Below are 19,478 nucleotides of genomic sequence, written 5' to 3'. Positions count from 1 at the left end.
ACCTTATTGTTAGCATCGACACCCCCTCTTCCCCCCCTCCGACTCTTAACGCACAGACTTCTTATTTCCCATAGGTGGACATAACTTATCGTAAGGCGCAGAAAAAGACTGCCCTGCCCGTAATGTAATATTTGGGCTTGGCCGTGTCGCTGGTTGTCTACGCTACATGCGTGTGTTGCTCCGTTTGCCTAGTGATATCTGCTTGGGATTGAGAAGGAAATATGCCTTAATCTGATAAGAACGGTTGGAGTGTTTCTTAGTGAATTTGCCCCGATAATAACAAGTGATATTTCGAAAACTAAGAGCTCGGATTCCGTATAGCTACCTAGCTATCTATCAAGAACAGCACTAGAAGAAGCGAAGTTTTGTTTTGTCTGATCTTCCTTGTGCTTGTCACAACTCGGCGTTCCAAGTTCTACAACAGCAGCACTAACAAGCGTAACAAATCTTTTGGCCCTGGTGCCAAGAGCCATTGTGATTTCCATCAAACATTGACCCGCTGGAAATCAAAAGGAAAGAAAACAAAAGTGCACCCAGTCAGAAGCATGGGAAACCGTATTATTCACACCGCTTCTAGTTTCCAAAGAGAAGAAACTCAAAGTGAGTACGTAAACAGGGGCTATTGATACGATAACTTGTTCTGTCCCCCGCCTTAGAGCCTTGAAACGGGCGTTTTCTATGCACCATAGCGGCCGACGGTTGGGTGGTATGCCAGAAAGCAACACGACCAGCCTAATAGTGAAGTGGGATGTGCCTCGGCCCTGGACCCGGGGTGGACGCAACACTACATGTATGTATGTATGCTGACTCGAATTGATTGTGCATGCACGTGAAAATAACGCAAAACAAGATGGATAAGAGCGACAATGCACGCAGAGCCGAGCTGTTTGTAAGCGAAAGAAGGAAATGAGAAAAATAATCGCAGTGTAACTACACATGACAACAAATCATGTCTATAACCAATGACAAAGCCTTGGAGATGCAATGTCCAAGAGTTTTGCGTGCATTACAGAGTGTTATATTTCGCGTTCCACGTAGCATCAACTTGGACACTGAGCGAATAACGACTCCTACCTCAGAGCTGGGTGAGGGGAAAGGAACCATGAGACGATGACAGACAGAGACATCCGAATCTCTCAGCAAGGCACCAATAATTCCTCAGGGCAGCCAAGTAGCGCTATGCCTACAGCATATCCAGTACGCTTACAGCTTAGTGTAGTGTAGTTGGCACTTCTTTTTGGAAACTGCCTCACCCTGGAATAAGCTTATATGCACCTTCCGTTGTAGCAGAAAGAGAAGGTGTGACAGTGGGAGACTCGACTAAATTTGAAGCAGCGAGAGTAGTTGCTTTGTTTGTGGTATGTTTAGGAAAGCAAGTACTTTGTGATTTGATGGATGCAGGCACATCATGGACAGTCAGTCAGTCCAATGAGCTTCTTAACGCTGGCAGAGACGAACTCGACTTTTGCTTGCTTCAAAAACAACACGCGTTCTGAAATGCCAAGCGCCGCAAATCCGTAAATCCTCAAAGAACCAATCTACGAGACAAAGCATAGACACAATAGTAGCACCCCAAGCACCCCAAGCACCCCCAAGCACCAAGGAGAGGAGGCAATCGGAAGGGTCTCGAACTCTGCGAGCGCTTGGGATTTCCATCTGCAGCTGTTTCTGCAGCTTCCAGTTCCTCTGTAACAAAGTAAGTAAGAAGGAAATCACGCTTCCCCACGCACCCCCTCTTCCAGCAGAAATATTGCTAATATTGATAAATGCCATATCCCGACATAATCCGTTTCAAGCCGAGGGTGGGTTATGTTATGTGCCATTATGCTGGGGGCTGCACAAGGGAAAAGAAAATTGGACTTATCTATTCGCAGAGAAGCATACGAAAAAAAGGCCCGGTTGCGCCCGTGCTGAGAGCACGAAGGAATGGGTAACAGAGAAGGATGACAGATAAAGAGGGCTATTCTTTCTACTAGAGCATGCGCAGGAGGAAGAGATTATCATTGGGCTTTGACATGGTGCTCTAGTTTTCTCCTGTTGTTTTTCTTGAGGCTTTCAGTGCGCGAGGCGCTTAGGTTTGCTCTTCTCGGATAGGAAATGTGTGACTATAGGGGCTGGGAGGCGAGGAGGATAAGACTCAAAAATACATTCCGTGGCCGCTTAAAATTGAAAGAGCTGCTTGCTATGCGTAGCCACCATGACGGAGCCGAGTAGACGGCTTTTGTTTATCGACGCTTCAGGGCTCCTTCAACATCCTCGTCTACATACTCACTAACACATGGCTACTGTTGGGTGCTCTCATTCGAGCTTGGCGCAAGAAGCATTGTTATTTTTTTTCTTTTTTCTTCTGGTGCCGAGAAGGGGGTCCACCCCGCCAGGTCGGTATCAAAACCTTAGGATGTGTGCTAAGGGCAGTTTGAGATTTAGTTTGTTTATGTTTGAGCCTCATTCTAAAAGAAGCAACAGGCCTAGAAAACGGAGAAGAAATATAGAAGGGGCCAAGAGCCTGGCTAGGGCCTAGGAAAAAAAAAAGGATAGATTTTGTGAGGCTGATGAGGCGAGCGGTCTAAAGATAAGAACAGGGCAGGGCTAAGAATCGGAAGGAAAAAAAAAAAAAAACCAAACCAGGAACAATAGATAGACAGGGCTGGTACTATGGTTTGGCTACCTACTGGTGGCCAAGAAAATTTTCAAGGAGCAAAAAACTGCTTACACATGTGGTAGCAATAAAAAAGAAGCACGGCTCACTAGGGTACAGAGCCTCATTTCAAGACAGCCCCCGACTGGTGATATGATGCCGTAAGAGAAGCCGAACCAAAGAAGCTTTGGAATTTCATGACAACATTGACGAGTAAGATATTCTTGCTTTTGTCATAATTCCTGACCAAATCAAATAGCTCAATTGGGCATAGAGGAGACCTATCTTGCGTCGTTGTGCACTGAGCTTACGATATTTCTCAAGATGCAAGATAGAAGAAAGGGGAGGCAAGGGCCAAAGGTATCAGTACAGTAAAACGATATTATTAGGCGAGGTGTAGATGCCTTGGCATGTCGATGACGACGGTGAGCAAAGGAGAAGGAAGGGAAGGGGGCAAGTGTAGAAATGGAATGAGATAATGAGTGAGTGCATGGGGACGGATTCGTAGCCAGAAAAAAAAAACTGGGTAGGAGAGCGGGGGATCTAGGAGAAGAGGCTTGTCGTTTCCTGCTTCGCAGGCCTTCGTCGCCAAATGACACTCCCTTGGGATGATAACGACAACTTGAAGCGCAGATGAGAAGAAGGAGGAAGGGAAGGGGAACAAGGCCACAGGACAAAAAACAAGGGCAAAAAAGGGTTGTGAATGCCAAGAAAACAAAAAAAGGAAACCCAAAGAAGAGCGCCAAAGCGCCCCCTTCGCCCCTCAGAAGCTCGAAGCCAGATAACAAAGAGAGTGAGAAGGGCAAAGAGTCTCATGGAATAAAACAAGATAAATAGAATACTTTTCACAGTGAGGTGAGGGTGAGGGCGAGGTGAGATGAGAAGTTGGGAGGTGAGTCTAACGGGGGTGTACGCTAATAAAAAAAGGGCCTGATAGAGTCCGGCTCTCTTCAGCAGCAGCCTGGCTTACGAGAAACAATTGCCGTCAAGGGTCTAGACAAGACCTGGAGCACCCGAAAAATCCTTTTCGTTACTCGTGGCCGAGGTGTAAGTAGTGCGGGACTTTGGGAGCTGGGAGTGTAGGGAAGTGGAAGATAGAGGAGGAGGAGGAGGAGGGGGGGGGGGGGGTCTAAGGAGGAAACGATCAAAGGAAGTAGTAGATGGGGATCCTAGACAGATAAACCCAAACGAAAAAGAGAAGGGAATAAAAGCGCCGTAAACAAGGTAAATGATAAAAAATAGGAAGAAAAGAGAAAAAAAAAAGCAACCGGTGGAGGACCGTCGAGAAAGATAAAGACCCAGGCCGAGGGACCGTCTTGAGAGGAGGAAAAATCCCGATATCTCATCATTCTCACTCATCTCTGATAATCATTCATAAACGCAACCACTCCCCCCTCCAAGATTCTTCCTGTTCTGTTCTTCACTCTTCATCCTATCCTCAACACTACTCACTCCAAATACCAACAGCACCTTTACACCCTACCAACACACTTCTTGTCTTTCTTCTTCTTTACTCGACTTGATGCACTCTCGCACCCGTTCTTCTCTCAAAGTAGCCAGATCAAAAGCCGTCAACATGTTTGCCCGTTCCGTCAAGACCATGTCCTCCTCTTCCGCCCTAGCTAGAGCCTGTGCCCAGGCCCACGCTTCTCAGACTGCCCCAATTGCCTCCTCGCTGAAGCAGTCGCTGCGCAGTGGCGCTCCCATTATTATCAACAGAGGTAAGCGGTTGCTGTTATTCCAGGAGTTGAGGCTCATCTGCGCCATGCACTGTTGTGTACTGTAAAACAAAGATTAGGCAGTACAGTACATGAGCAGGGCAGGGGGGGAAAATGAAAACCCTGGCGCATTTAGCCTGCGATTACCCGAACACGGTCTAGCCAGTCAGATTGCTAACGTTTTATCTTTTGTGGCGAGTAGCTTACCAGAGACAGGCCGCTGCTCCGTCTGTCACCTCCTCTGCCGTCCCCTCGTCCTCCCGCAAGCTGGCCCAGCTGGCTACTGCGGCTCCCACTTCGTCCACCGATGCCGCCAACGCCTTCGCCAACCAGGCCATCGACCCAAGTGCCCTCACCATGGAGCAGCATGAGGAGCTGCTGCTTGATGTCATTGCCGGCCACTCCCAGAGCGCCGAGTTCAAGGCGCGTGAGTGCGTGCGTGTTATCCGCGCCCCGCTTATGCTGGCTGAGGAGCACCTGGAGACTAGCCTGACCTACAGCACCCTCTGCGGCGAGGGTAAGATGGCCTGCCGCCCCATCATCTTCCTCGACGAGCAGGCCGGTGCTCTGCTGGGCTACTACCACATGGGCCGCCGCTTGGCTGGCCACCAGGGTATCGTCCACGGCGGGTTCCAGGCTATGCTCCTTGACGAGTGCATGGCCCGTGCCACCTTCCCCCGCCTACCGGCCAAGATCTCGGTCACTGCCAACCTCAAGGTTGACTACAAGGCGCCTCTCCCCGTCAACCGGTACATTGTGCTGAAGGCCGAGACTGTCAAGGTCGAGGGTCGCAAGGCCTGGGTTGAGGGCTCAGTGAGCGATGCCCACACAGGCGAGGTTTACGCGAGTGCCTCGGGCCTGTTCATCCAGCCTAAGTGGGCGGACAAGATGGCTCCCATCCGGTAAATTGCGCCGGAAGGAGGCCGCTGTGAAGTTCGCTCTGCTGGCGGGTCGGACTGGTTGTGAAAAGCAGCGAAAGAGGAGGCGCGCGCCTGTTGTAGAGCGCCAGCCTTGCTCGTGTCTGCACCCCCAAAACCCAGGCTCTTCTTAAGCCTGATTTTTCATGTTCTTGCCGTCTTCTTTTTTCTTTTCTTTTGTTTTTATGTTGGATACGCTCTACGAGAGCACCTATCGGTATCTCAGCTGCCGGTATCAAGCCCGAATATCTGCCTCTCTTTCCCCGCCAAGCGAACGCGACGGGAGGCGATAGTGTCACGGCTGGGGGCTTGTTGCATAGCGACAGGCCCTGTTTATGTTTTGCTTTTGTGATTTTTGTGCACTTGAAGTTTTTTCTTTTCTGATAGTGTCGACGAGATAGCCTCGTTTGATGGATTATGTTATGGACTTGGGGGAATTTGGATACCTTGAAATACACTGATGTTAAAGCCGTAAAATTGCAGTTCGTGGTAATGTGTGGCCATGTCTAGTGGGATCTTACAGTCTTGGAATGTCTTGGAATGTCTTGCGACGTCTTACGATGCCAGGCGACAGAGGGCGTCATAACGATGCTGGGAAGTGGGCGGCTGTATTCTGCTCATCCGCTTCGTGTGGGATGTGGCGTTGTGTTGTGGCGTTGTGGCGCACACATGCCTTATCTAGTCTATCGCTACTCTGTCGACGCCAAGCCGGACAGCACGGAATCAAGCAATGTTCTATCATCCGCCAAGATGGGCTAGGCCATCGAGTTACATGGTTATGGTTCCTCTCTTTGCCATTTATGGTAATGTGTGGCGTTGTCTACGTACACTTCACTGCTTATTTTCTCATGACGATGCTGGTCAGCTTGGAGAGAGATGTCTGACCAAGTATCTTCCCCTCCTTCGCCTTCGTGTCTTATTTCTAGTTACGCATCATTTTCATTCCGGTAACCAGTAGGCAGGCGGCTGTGTGCGATCAGACATCCAAGCTCGGGTACATGATCCTTCCCGCATAGCCCTATATTCGGCCAACCTCTTTTGGCTTCGCCGAAGGGTTATGTTCAAAACTCCACACAAGCAAACTAATACATTGATCTTGAGATTACAAATAAACGCTAGGCGGCGCAATTCTCTCCCGATAGATATGAGCTCAGCAAACTAGGGCCATGTGTTTAGTACATGGTGGACACATCGTGTATATAAGAATGGTCCTATCCCAGGCTTAGAGGCAGATTGTTGTCTTGGAAAACAGTCACCTCTCAAAGACATCTGTTTCCTTTCTCTTTCTCCTCTTGCTTACTTCACTTCAGGTATCAACCACCGCCAATTCTCATCATGTCTTCTCAGAATGAAAGCCCCTTTTTTGGCACTGCCGCCCCCCCGCCCACAGAGCTCGGCCGTCTGCGCATTATGGCAGCCAACTGCTCTCTCCGTGTCTCACCGCTCCAGCTAGGCGCCATGTCTATTGGAGATGCCTGGAAGGATTTTATGGGTAGCATGGATAAAGAATCGTCCTTTAAGCTCCTAGACGCGTATGTTGCTGCTGGCGGCAATGTCATTGACACAGCTAGCGGCTACCAGAACGACCAGTCCGAGCAGTGGATTGGCGAGTGGATGCAGGAGCGGGGCAACCGCGACAAGATGATCATTGCTACCAAGTTCTCTATGGATTACCAGGCCTATCGCTTCGGCAAGGGAAAGACACCCAACACTTCCGGAAACGGCCGTCGCAGCATACTCCTGACCTTGCGTGACTCCTTGAAGAAGCTACAGACCGACTTTGTTGAAATTTTCTACCTCCATTACTGGGACTTCACTGCCAGCATCAAGGAGATTATGGACACTCTCCATGCTCTAGTCGAGTCCGGCAAAGTTATGTTCCTTGCTATCTCCGACACCCCCGCCTGGATCGTGGCTGCTGCCAACACTTATGCCATTGAGAACGGCAAGACACCCTTTTCCATCTATCAGGGTCGCTGGAACATTGGTGTCCGCGACGTAGAGCGTGAGATTGTCCCTGTTTTGCGCCACTTTGGCATGTCATTCTGCGCCTGGGATGCCATGGGCGGAGGCCAGTGGCAGACTAAGAAGCAGATCGAGGAGCGCCGCAAGAACAACGAGAAAATGCGCTCTACTTTTGGCAATGGAATTGACCAGTCTCCCCAGGACGCTGCTATCAGCGAGGCTCTTGAGAAGGTTGCGGCCGAGGTTAATGCTCCCAACATCCAGGCGGTTGCTTTGGCCTATCTGCTTGCCAAGGGCGAGCAGCTCAAGATCAATGTGTTTCCCATTGTCGGCGGGAGAAAGACCGAGCATCTCAATGGAAACATTTCTGCCCTCAGCATTAACCTTTCAGACAAACAGGTAGAATATCTGGAGAGTGTGGCCCCGTTCAAACCCGAGTTCCCGTACAGCAGCTTTGGATCTGACCCCAACATTGATCCCAACGGCGCCTTTCTACTGAAACAGTCTGGAAACTACAAGTTCCCGCTACCCTTCCGCCCTTAGAAGCCACAGGACGGCATAGATATCAAGACATAGTTAACACAAGTGTACATAAATATCAAGCAATGAAGGTTATGTTTCACTCTCCTCTGTGGACTGCTCGGTAGATTGTAAGTGACAGTTGCATGTGCAAAACAACCTCAAGACACTGGCGCTGCCACGCTTTATTTTCGTGCCAGCATCAGTATTACAGTGCCATTTCCCTGTCTTCTGTGTAGGTGTGTCGTACAGGGGAGGTGAAGCGCCTGGCAATCAGTGCCATGTTTACCATGGCATCAATCCTACTTGCTGTTTGTGGCATCTCAAGGGTCACAGCTGAAGAATGGCTCCTTTCTTAGGACTGTTTAACAAGCGCGGCTAGAAGCCAAAGAGACCATTCCTAATAATACAGAGCTTACACAGGCCCTGGGTTTAGGGCGAATCTGTCCTGTGCTTGCACCCAAAGTAGAACCGCTACATGCTTTCCTTTTCTCATTTTTCTCTTTTCTCGTTTCTCATTTTCCCCTCAGTGCAACTGGTGGTGGTCGAATAAGACACTGGTGCTCCAGCACACTTTGCCTGATAGTTATGCAAGATGCACATTGACCGAGGGCGTATTACACCTACCTACCTGCCTTCCCCTTCTTGGTGGGTAGGCAGGCATGAAGGGAAATGAGGAGAGGGCGGGCCGTAATACTGCTCCTCCGCACACCTTGCAGACACATGATCTTTGTCAAGACCATCTGAGGCAAAGAGTTAGGGTTTGGGGTCGTTGATATCTCTGTGATGGTGAGGGGAGTGTTCCCCAAATTCCATTAGTCGGGCCTCTTCGGCCTAGGTTAACCTGACCCCCCCCCCCCCCTTTATTTTTGTAGAGCTCCGATTTCGTCGTTTGCCTGAAAGCATGACACATAAATCATTCTCCATGCGAAAAGGGAGGGAAAAAAGAAACTGCAACGCCAAAGAAAAACCCACGAAGCAAGAGGATTTCTCACGATCTTTGTTTTCTCCGCTCGCCAATTGTCGGCTTTTCGCCAGCCTGGCGCAGACCCAAGCCATAGCTCACGATGAAAATAGAACAAATTACTAGAGGTTGAGAAAGTGACCAGCGGCTACTCACGGCTTCGCTTACCCACAAAGGCATTAGTCATGTGATGCCTGATCCTTGCTAGATAAGGACGTCATTTTAAAACTAGGGTCTAGGTCCGGTGACTTCGTTGGCGGCGTGGCTCTTGATCACATGAACAGGAGAGAGAAGAAGCTGTGCAATATGAGGTAGATCAGCGTTTGCCAAAGGGAATATGCATGACGGGGGAAGGGTCGAGAAATCTCCAGCAAGTACCGCACATGGGGTTCTAGTGCGACAGCACACAGCACATCGCGGTCTGCGATGCACGGTCTTGGTTGTCTGTTTTACTGATAAGCTCCAACGGCACCCATAGATTACAGTAGTACACTGCGCAATAGTTCATTCACTTCGGCCAACTATAATCCAAATCTAGGCAAAGAAGGAATCCTTCGACACACATCATCCCCTAGCGGCTTAGTCGATGTTGTAAAGCCGTAGTCTGTGCAGCCAGAATCATGAGCCTGATAGGTATTATGCACAGCGACTCTCTCTTTAGTCGGATCTAAGCGGTTGAGTGAAAGGGCGCTTGTCACAACTGGGCTAGAACAAGGACTTGTTGGCCGTTGCCGGAGGACAATAAAGGAATGCTAGTGTAGACCCCCACCGAAAAGGAAGAAATGAGGAAAAAGGGAATGTTAATCAAAGGGGAGAGAGGCCTTGACCTGTCCTGCTTGAGGATTTGCTGGGGGAGAGTAACCTTGTGGAACTTTCCCACGTTGCTTTTTTTATCAAGATTGGCTGGGTCTAGGCCGTCCTTCTCACTAGGGTACTTCGTTATCTATTATAAAGATGCAAAGTTCCCTCCTGGCTTTTTTCGTTGTTACTCTCCTCCTTGTGGTTATCTCGTTATCTTTCGTCTTTCCGTGAGACCCGAGTCTGCTTTCTAACCTTTTTTTCAGCTTGCTTCTGGCTGTTTCACCGCTTGCCCTCCTCCTCATACTGCAAGGAAAGCTAGCTAGCTACCTTTGACACAGTCGTTCTTGTTTTCCCTTCTCTTGCTTACCCCCCCTCCTCCTTATCTCCTCCCTTCTTTATATCCCCCCTCTTCTTTCCCCCTCCCCCCATCTGCTTTTCTTCCTGTTCTTTTGTTCCAAAATCTCCCGCCTCTCTAGACCTATCCTATCCTATCTCGTCAAGCAAGCAAGCAAGCAAGCGCTGTACCTGATTCCCAGCATGATCCTCAGAACCTCCTTGAAAGCCCCTATTGGCCTTGGCCACTATGCCAGAATCACCTCCGGACATCCTCTACGCACAACCCCAGCTGGCCTGAGATCTATTTCCACGCACTCCTCGCCGGCGAACACCGCCCCAATGGCAACGGTGAAGACATCTACTTCTCGCGAGATGCACTCGTCCGCAAAGAAGGAGACTGTGGCCGCCATTCCCCAGTCACCCATCCCCACAGCTACCCTGCAGGAGACCCCAGAGCCGCTCTCGGTACTGCCCCTGCCTATGATTCTGCGCTCACTGCTGGTTACCTCCATCTCGTCTTCACGGCTGCTCCTACCCCCTTCTCTGGCAGTCATGAACGTCCTGGCCAACGCCACATCCCCGCTTCTCAACCCTGATAAGAACCCACTGTTGAACATGGCCATCAAAAACACATTCTATGTCCAATTCTGCGCTGGCGAAACCCACAAGGAGACCCGTGCCAGCATCAATGGGCTGAAAAACATTGGCTTCAAAGGCGTCATCCTCTGCTACGCTAAGGAAGTCGTTCTTAAGGAGGAGCAGCTGAAGACTCTTGCCGACTGCATGGGTGCGGGGGCCGCAGAGGCCATTGCAAAGGAAATCACGCCTTGGAAGAACGGCACTCTAGAGACCGTGGGCCTAGCGGGCCCGGGCGATTTTGTTGCTGTCAAGTAAGTCCTCGTCATGCCACCGAGACGCGTTTTAGAACCGCACGTACTAACTAACCATCTCTAGGTTTACTGGGGCTGGTCGCCAGGCCCTGTATGCTCTTTCCGAGGGCATGGACCCCCCTCCAGAGCTAACCGCAGCGATCAATGAAATTTGCAATCTCGCTGTGCAGCGTGGCGTCCGTCTGCTTTTCGACGCTGAGCAAGCGCGTCTCCAGCCCGGTATTGACAAGTGGACCCTGGACTACATGCGCAAGTACAACACTGGGTCAGATGATGCCGTTATCTTCGGTACTTACCAGGCCTACCTCAAGCGTGCTCCTGCTGTCCTTCAGAGCCATCTCGAGATTGCCGCCAAGGAAGGATTCACAGTAGGTGTCAAGCTGGTTCGTGGAGCGTACCTTGGCTCTGACCCTCGCCATCTCATTCACGACACCAAGCAAGACACTGACGATTGTTACAATGCTCTGGCCAAGGCAGTTTTGCGCCAGGAATGGGACGGGCCTATGCAGAGCAAGGTGCCTTTCCCCAAGACCAGCATGGTTCTCGCTTCGCATAATGCCGACAGTCTACGCATTGCACGCAAGCTCATGGCCCAGGGCCAGGCGAAAACCCCCGTTGCTTTTGCCCAGCTGCAGGGCATGGCTGACGAGGTTTCATGTGAGCTTTTAGTGCCAAGCAAAGACGCCGAAGTCCAAGCTGCTGGATCAAAGGTGACACCTGAAGTCTTCAAGTACATGGTCTGGGGCTCGACTGGCGACTGCATGAAGTACTTGCTTCGCAGGGCCTATGAAAACCAGGATGCTGTGCAGCGCACGCTTGAAGGCCGCAACGCAATGTGGGGTGAGCTAGTGCGCCGCATGAAGGGTGTTTTCAGCATGAATTAATAGATGCCGCTTCAATTGCAGAGCGGTAGTCGTCGGGTTTGTTAAAGGTAAATGGTGATGGGGCTGGCTCATCAGCAAGCAAGCCTTGTGCTCTTTTGGTTTTTCTTTTGTATGTGGTTTTTGGTTAGCAGGGCATTGGGAGCTGACATAGCGTCTTTTTTCTTCTCTTCTTTGAGCACAACTAAACAGCGTTGATTTCATCAAAATAAACTCAGAATAGCAGTTCAAAATGGTTCTTGTGTAGTGATTGCTTTACCGGCTTCTAAGTCTTGGTTAGACTCATGCAGGGTGATACGTACTGCACAATAAACTAGAACCCTAAACCCCCTTGACAGCTATCGACCCTATGACTAACGTCTTTGCTTGGACCTTGCGCTGGTCTTCTGCCAACTTCCCCAGCCATTGCAGACCGTTGAGTTTGTAATATTTGTTGACCTTTTGCCAATCAGTGACTGCAGCAAGATTTTCATCGGTAATCTTGACGGGAGTTCCCTCGACATTGGTCGAAAGATGGCTCCATATGGCGACGGCCTCGTCAGCGGGAGCAAGCTTGCAGACAACGACATTTGAAGACTTGGCGCTGATGCCGAAACGAGAGTAAGACTCTGATATCTGGAAGCACAACGGAGTTAGCATGATTAATCCAAGTGGCGCTATCGGAGGAAGGCTTACGTTGTTGGTAGGGTTGAGAGAATTGACGATTTCGGAGTGGACATTGGGCGTCCGCAGAGTTCCGTTCAGGTCAGAACTCGCCGCCTTGTAGACAGCGGCCATGATTTGGTGTCTTGAGGTTGCCTATAACTCACATTAGCGCAGTGTTCTAATTTGCACTCAGCCGCCATGCATGATGATACACAGCCCTGAGAAAGTAAGCTCTTACGATGCCAGCGTCTACGAGCGCATACTCAAACTCAGCGTTGCGCGCGAGGAGTTGCTTGTGTAGAAACTCGGCGTTCTTGACATCTTGGAAAAGAACCATGTGGAGAGTATGGGTGGCTGGCAGATGCTCAAGAGCAATAGTCTCTAGCGGAAGAGTCATGATGAGGATCAGATGACTGGGGATAGCAGACGACACAGCAAAAGGAGTGGTATACGGATTTTCAAAGATGAGATGAAGGCCGTTGGGTTGTTGTTGTTGTTGCAAAACGCTAGGAAAATACCAAGGTTATGAGAAGGGTGTGTTGGTTGTTGGTTCTCTAGAACACTGGCGAGCCCTCGTTGTAGTTGTATGCGATTGCAAAGCAAAATCCCCACAGTGCATATAACATTTTCGAAGCATGGGCGCACTGTATTACACTGTATGTGGCCCCCCCCACCTGCCTGCCTTGGGTGGAGACGCACCAGTCAGAGTCCCAAAGGAAGCCCCTACAATAGTGCAATTTTATAACGCTAGGAAACAAAGATTCATGGGTACGTGACTGCGTAGCTGTAACTATTCATAACTATAGTTATATCTAGCTCATTATTTCATTCACCTAAAACTAGTTTTCTTCGTAGGCGTCATTGCTATGCAGCGGCATGCTATCAAACCAGCCAACGCCGTCCTCAACGAAGCCCAAAGCCGCCCTTCTGTAAAATAAACTTGACCTTTTCTCTATCCCGTCGTCTGGGAGCTAGTGCCCGACTGCGGTTGACAAATAGCCGTGGCCCACTCGGCTCTGGCACTGGTGGAGGCGTGATGATCTCCTGGCCTTCGGGAATCCCGTTCCCACCACGCTCGTCATGGCCATACCGCGAAATCGCCCCCGAGCGGACCCAGGGCTCCAAGTTGCGGCATTGGCTGACATCAAGCCACTTCAACTTGGAACATCCCTCCAAAAGACTTTCTACACCGCCGCCCGTCACACGGACGCAACCACGAACGCTGATGCCCTCCAGCTTGTTAAGGTGTAGGGCCACACAACCAAGACTGCCATCGCTTACCGCGCTGCCGCAAAATGCAAGCCGCAGCTCTTTGAGGCGAGGGAGCCCTAGAGCCACTACTTCAGTACTTGTGTCAGACAAGGCGCAGCAGAAACTGAGGTCTAGATGGGTCAGGTTTTTGGCAGCATTGACCAAAGCAGCGATCGCATTGTCTGAAAGATAGGTACAGTCAGCAAGGCAGAGATGAGTCAGGTTGGTAAAGCGGAAGGAGGCCCACGAGTGAAAGCCAGCGTCCGATATTGTAGTGCAGCGGGTCAGAGTAAGGCTTTCAAGCCGAGAGGAGGCATGGAGAGCCAAGTGTGCCATGGACCGATCAGTAATGTGTTTGCAGTATGACAAGTTGAGCTTTTTCAGTTTCGGGCATCCTACGACAGTACCTGGAATAGACATAGTTGCTGCTCTCTGTACTGGTTGCTGCGGCGCTTGGCGTTGCTTTTGTGGCGACATTTTGCCCTTAGAGCCAGTGGTAGCCGATCGCTGCAGTGGGCCTGGAGGGCCAGGTGGGATTTCAGGGACAACCCAGCCGGTAACACGGGCTAGGAGGTTATCGCCAATCTTACGACAGTTGCTCCAGTCGATTTCCTCCATCATTTTGGAATGCTCACTCATTTCAAGAATCTGGTTCGCCGAAACATCCCACACCGAGCGCATTTTCCAGCATTTGACGTTTTGGCCACAGCTTTTCCATAGGCTATTGAAACCATCATCAGTCATATGAAAGCAGTTGCTGATATCGATGTACTCGGGGCGCTGGCCGATGAATGGCGCCAAAACATCCTTTATCAGCTGGTCAGTAATGACCCGATTGAAGAGGGACAAGTCGACGCGAAGGCAAACTTTAGGCGAAGTAGTCAATATGCGCTTCCAATGAGCACACACTCTACGCAGTCGCATGAGCTCCGCTATGTTTAGAGTTACAAATACCATTTCCAGCACGGGGTCTGGTACGGGCTGTTTTGCCGATTCGCGCCTTAGGGGTTGGATCCGCGCCCTCTTTGCCGGGGCTTCATCTCGATCCGGAGGTGGTGAGTGGAGGGGGGCGACTGGGGGGGCTGTAATAGACATGGGGTCCATCGACAAAGGATGTACGGGCTTGACATGAGATAGGGCAGGCGACGAAGAGTCTGCAGGTGGCGTTGGTGGTGCAATAGAGCCTTTGCGTCTATTGCGAAGGTTTTCCATGTCTACACTAAGGAATGGGTCTGGGTCTGGTGTTGGGCGACTTTTTTCATCGGGGGTTTGGGTCATGGGCTTTGCTGAGCCAGAAAACATAAAGCTAGCAAATTGGTCTGTGACACTCTGGTTGCATTTCTCACGGTGCCCTAGTGAGCATTTGGCTGACCCTGTGTCAACGGCGGCCACTTCAGTCATGACGACATCCCCGTCAGACGAGTTGTTGAAGCGTTCCTTGGCCGTCTCCTCGACTTGCTCGCGGATGTCTGGTGGGCTGTTTCTCCACAGTTCTTCCAAGGCTGGCCCGGGGATCATGAGGCACTCAACAGTCGTGATGGCCTTGACAGTAGCTGTGCGTTTATGAGCAAGACCAAGGCTAGCGACCTCTCCAAAATACTGGCCTTGCCGGAGTCGTGGCCGTTGGGCCATGGCAATATAAGGAGCGCTCTGTAGGCCTTGAGCTGTGGAATTGTTCGTATCAACTTCGTTGCGGGCATTAGGGCTGGCATCAGCAGCCCAAGTATCGTGAATGACTTCGGCTTCACCTCGCACAATAAAGTAAATTTCATTTCCTGGCGTGCCTTGAAGTACAATGTCAGTAAATGGTGGATATGTTTTAGGTTGTGCACTCAATCCTAGAAAATGCAAGACATCGGCGGGCAAGGTTGAAAAAAGAGGGAGCTCTTTCAACGTAGTTCTAATGTTGACTTGGGCGCTACCAAGAGCGCTTCCAACTGAGGGGCCTTCAACAAGGCTTGGGCTTGGAGACTTGCGCTTCTTTGGATTGGGTGGTGAGGTTTGCTGGGCATCCCGCGACAAAGCGCCAGACTGACTATGGCGTGTTTGATGCTGCGTAAGAAGACGGTCCTGTCGCTTCTTTTTCAATATAGTCAGACGTTCCTGGGCTTCGTCTCTAATCAGCTTTTCCATTTCAGGGAACTTGGGCAGTTCAACCTGAAAGTCCTCTTTTTTCAACGACAGAAGCAGACACTTTGTACGGGCGACAATAGTAGTTGTGCGTGGAATATTCATGATGATGGAAATTTCTCCAAAAAATGAGCCAGGCTTTAACTCTGCGTATACGGCTTCTCCATCTCGTGATGTCACAGCTACGACGCCACGGACTATCCAGTACATTGCCTTAGCCTCATCGCCTTCGCGTATTATATGATCAGAAGGGGTATGTATTTGCGGCTTGAGATGCTGACCAACAGCAACAAGGAACTCTTCGGGGGCGGAGTTGAATAGCGGGAAAGAACGTACGCGGTCCAGGAGATCCAATGGCATATCTTGGATAGTCGAAGCTGTCAACGGTGAAGGGTAAACAGGACGAGTAGGGTTTGTTTCGACATTGAAGGAGCGAATGAGAGCAGCAGGATCTTGTGACGTGCCATTGTTCAAGCTAGCTAAGGCTCTAAAGGCCGAGCTTTGTGATGTTCGTGAGCGTCTCATTGTGGGCTGAGCTGGGTATAGATATAGTCGGGGGGGGGGGGGAGGATGAGTGGGTGTATCGAGCAGAATTAGCTGTGGCGCGACGTCAAGGCCAGACCAGCCAGTGAAGACCAAATGGGGGGAAAATGAGAAGATTGGAGATGCTGACCAGAGCAAAAGACTGGCTGAAGGGATGGATCTTTTCTTCCAAGCCTCCCAAGCCTTCTGTTCTGTCCCGCAAGGACCACTAAATGGACGATGCTAGACAGAAGAATCTTTGCCTATTTCGAATTGCTCTATTGAACCAGGTTTGGGACCAGGGCGAGGGGCCTATAGCTTTGACGATGTATTGGAAGGAGACCGAGTTGCCGTTCGTGCAAAAATTGGACGGTAGGTAAGCCTGTGAAGCCGCTAGCCTGCCGGGAGCTTTGGGAGTCGAGAGGAAATATGTAGTATGGATTGAGAGGTATATACTATTAGGAAGCGCACGTATGTCAAGACGAGAAACTTGCGACGCTTTGGGGAGCTTCACGATGTTGCAAATAAGGTGCGCCGCACAACCACGTGAGGGCGATTGACTGTAGTTTCTGGCTTAAAAGAGTAGATGGCCGTGTGTGGTCTGTTTCAGTTGCTGCAGGTTGTGGCGATAATCATGACGATACCTATTGGGTGATGGGTAGGTTGTGGGTCGATTTCTAAGCGACGGCAGATTGGCAGGCCGATCGATGATTTGGCGGGGAAGTGAATTGAGGTTCGCTTGTTGGAGTTGAATGTTCAATGAGGCGTTGTACAAGTGTATCGAGATGGCCAAGAAACGAAGGAAACCGAGCACAAGACAAAAAATAAATAAGGGAAAGTATAGGTAGTGCTGAGCACAAGTGTGAATACAAGCGGAGGCCCAGTTCGTTTCTTCAAAGGGTGGCAAAGGCTAAAACAAAAAGACCAAGAGGAGGAGGAGGAGGAGGAGGAAATGAAGAGGGCGAGAGCGAAAAAAGAAAAGAAAAGGGCAAAAGAAGCACCTTGGTGTAAAGGTGTTTAGATGAAGATGCAAATAGATGAGGGAAAAATTGAGTGAAAAGAAAAAAAAAAAAATTAAAATTAAAAAGAGGAAAAAAGAGAGAGCAGGACAAAAGAGTTGAAACCAAAATAAGGAAAGAGCAAATAAAGATGCTTCCAGTCGATCTGAACACAAGATGCAACTGCTCTAGCGCAGATTTGGTAGCTGCCCGCTGTTCAGTCATCCAATCAACAGCAGGGGAGGCAATCTCCACTATAGACGCACTCCAGAACAGGCCACGAAGAACAGAAGAAGAGGCTGTCCATCATCAGTCTATCTCTGGTTTCTCTTTTGTGCTCTTGAGAGGAGAGCACAAATGGCGAGAGGGCTAACCGCTACCCGTATGCAGCTCAGGCATATCTCCTCACCTAGAAACACATAAACCCACACGTGAATAAAACCCGATTCTGGCCAAGAGCCCTGACCACAGTAGACAAACGAACGTCACGCTAGAGGGGTCGAGCTTTTCGAGCTTTTTTGGTATTTTCCAATCCTGGCTGCTATTTCAAGCTTTTGGATTCCTGGCTCGTTCCGTTGCAGGCTGTAGGCGTTCCTTAACTCTCCCATGTTTATTCCAGGGCCCTTGCTCTAGGATCTGTTGGGTGCTTCTTCCATTTGATTTGGAGGGGTAAGTCGGGAAGAGGGGGACAAGCTAAACGCGTGTAAAACAATAGAGAAGGTCTAAAATGAGAGAAAGATGGAAAGAGAGGCACGAGGGGTTGCCAGAGGTTTGGGGCAGTAAGGAGTTTATAATTGGTTCTACTACAATTATTACGTCCTTGGTTGCAAGGGAGAGTTGCATTGCCCAGCCCAGGATAGCTTCGCCTCTTAGCCTAACTTCACCCAAGGACATGCGTATATATACAAGTATATCCGCCTACTTGGTAGTTCACAAAGCGGACTCTCTACCAAAAGACCCAAGAAGACAGAAATTCGAAAGGAGACGAACGATACCCAGGACACACATACATCAGAAGTTAAGAAACTAAGAAAAACAAAAACAAAAACAAAAGCTCACCTAGACGAATGAGGCACAAAGACCGAGGAATACAAGAGAAAATCCCCTTGGCAAGAGACCGTTCCTTGCTGCTCGACTCAGAGTCCTACTCCCCTGCTCAAGTCGTCTCTGCTCTGCAATGCTGCTCTTCCGTTGTTCCCTGTTTCCCCTCCCTGTCCGTCTTCACCTGTCAACCCACAGACCACTCGAGACACCGTGCACTAATTTCCATCGCTATTCCTTGTCATTGCATTGTGCAGAACTTTGTGTATTAGGGTTAAATGCAAGATAAAACGCAAACCTAAGTAACGCCACCCACTGCCGCTGCCGCCCGCTGGAGCACACACCAAAACGAATCTCGCCCACCAACAGGTGTAACACAACTCCGCTTGCACCGCATAGAGATCCCCAAAGCGCAGCAGACCTAGAGATCCCCACCTTTACATGTTCCGTAATCGCACGATGTGCCCTTTGTTGTCTTGCAGCAAATAACGGGGCCAGAGCAGTAACACGATAGGGGCACTGCACCATTTCGCTCTCCAAAAATGTGCGCCCATACATTAGCTGTAGAGGACGGAGGAGTTGCTTGTTTGGAGAGCAGGATTCTGGGAGTATTGATATCAAGCTGCTTGTCTAGTTTCATAGCTAAAATTTGTTGCGTGTTTCGGTGAACTGGTAGTGCCATTGTCAAGAGAGCGCAGACGAAAACGACAAGATATGTGGATAAATGCATGGCTGCCAGCCGCACGTGACACTTTTTAGAGAGGGGTCGAGATACAAAGCACTGTATATTGAACGCAGTTATGTGCTGCGATATGGAGAGAGAGAGAGCAAAGCTTTGACTATGTGCAGTTATGCCTATTCCAGTTTTTATAACAAGGCAGGAAATAGAATAGAGGTGTATTGCGTATCGCTGTCGAGGAGTAAAGAGTGAAGAGAGGAAGATTAAAGAAAAATAGAGGAACTGTAGAGGGTGAGCCTGGGCTGGATTATTGTGTGTTTGAAAAACAAAAAAAAAAGACCCTGGAAGTCCGCGGAGAGCACAATCTGAGGACTGACGGCTCTTTTATGTTTCTCTGGAAAGGACTGATGCGCAAGATACTGGCCTTGTAATGTCTTAGTTCCTAGGTAAGATACCATGTTTTCTTTTGGGCAACATCCGTTGAGCATAAGCAGCGTGGCAGACAATCTAATGTACGGCTACTGTAATGTGCAGCATAGTGCATAGCCGGCCGGCCTATGGGGAGCTTCCTAGCGTCTGGCGA

General features: G+C 49.9%; 5 protein-coding genes across 5 annotated transcripts; 3 read left to right on the top strand and 2 right to left on the bottom strand.

The window, feature by feature from the left end:
- Positions 1–4,214: 4,214 nt before the first annotated feature.
- Positions 4,215–5,262, top strand: HOO65_020017 (mitochondrial protein; the record flags this gene model as incomplete). Its single annotated transcript, XM_071006912.1, has 2 exons — positions 4,215–4,359; positions 4,559–5,262. The coding sequence occupies 2 exons, from the start codon at positions 4,215–4,217 to the stop codon at positions 5,260–5,262; spliced, it is 849 nt and encodes a 282-aa protein (XP_070860655.1).
- Positions 5,263–6,608: 1,346 nt separating this feature from the next.
- Positions 6,609–7,781, top strand: HOO65_020016 (putative aryl-alcohol dehydrogenase AAD14; the record flags this gene model as incomplete). Its single annotated transcript, XM_070999974.1, has 1 exon — positions 6,609–7,781. The coding sequence occupies one exon, from the start codon at positions 6,609–6,611 to the stop codon at positions 7,779–7,781; it is 1,173 nt and encodes a 390-aa protein (XP_070860654.1).
- A 2,278-nt stretch (positions 7,782–10,059) lies between these two features.
- Positions 10,060–11,632, top strand: HOO65_020015 (Proline dehydrogenase 1, mitochondrial; the record flags this gene model as incomplete). Its single annotated transcript, XM_071006716.1, has 2 exons — positions 10,060–10,748; positions 10,813–11,632. The coding sequence occupies 2 exons, from the start codon at positions 10,060–10,062 to the stop codon at positions 11,630–11,632; spliced, it is 1,509 nt and encodes a 502-aa protein (XP_070860653.1).
- Positions 11,633–11,950: 318 nt separating this feature from the next.
- On the bottom strand, positions 11,951–12,671 carry HOO65_020014 (EKC/KEOPS complex subunit CGI121; the record flags this gene model as incomplete). Its single annotated transcript, XM_071007034.1, has 3 exons — positions 11,951–12,244; positions 12,305–12,427; positions 12,513–12,671. 3 exons carry the CDS (start codon positions 12,669–12,671, stop codon positions 11,951–11,953), a joined length of 576 nt encoding a protein of 191 aa, XP_070860652.1.
- Positions 12,672–13,177: 506 nt separating this feature from the next.
- On the bottom strand, positions 13,178–16,180 carry HOO65_020013 (cyclic nucleotide-binding domain-containing protein; the record flags this gene model as incomplete). Its single annotated transcript, XM_070999973.1, has 1 exon — positions 13,178–16,180. One exon carries the CDS (start codon positions 16,178–16,180, stop codon positions 13,178–13,180), a length of 3,003 nt encoding a protein of 1,000 aa, XP_070860651.1.
- Between the last annotated feature and the right edge of the window lie 3,298 nt (positions 16,181–19,478).

This window comes from Ceratocystis lukuohia (genome assembly GCF_044167205.1).
Source record: "Ceratocystis lukuohia strain C4212 chromosome Unknown Supercontig2_pilon, whole genome shotgun sequence".
Classification (NCBI taxonomy): domain Eukaryota; kingdom Fungi; phylum Ascomycota; class Sordariomycetes; order Microascales; family Ceratocystidaceae; genus Ceratocystis; species Ceratocystis lukuohia.
This window is presented reverse-complemented; position numbering and strand designations above follow the sequence as displayed.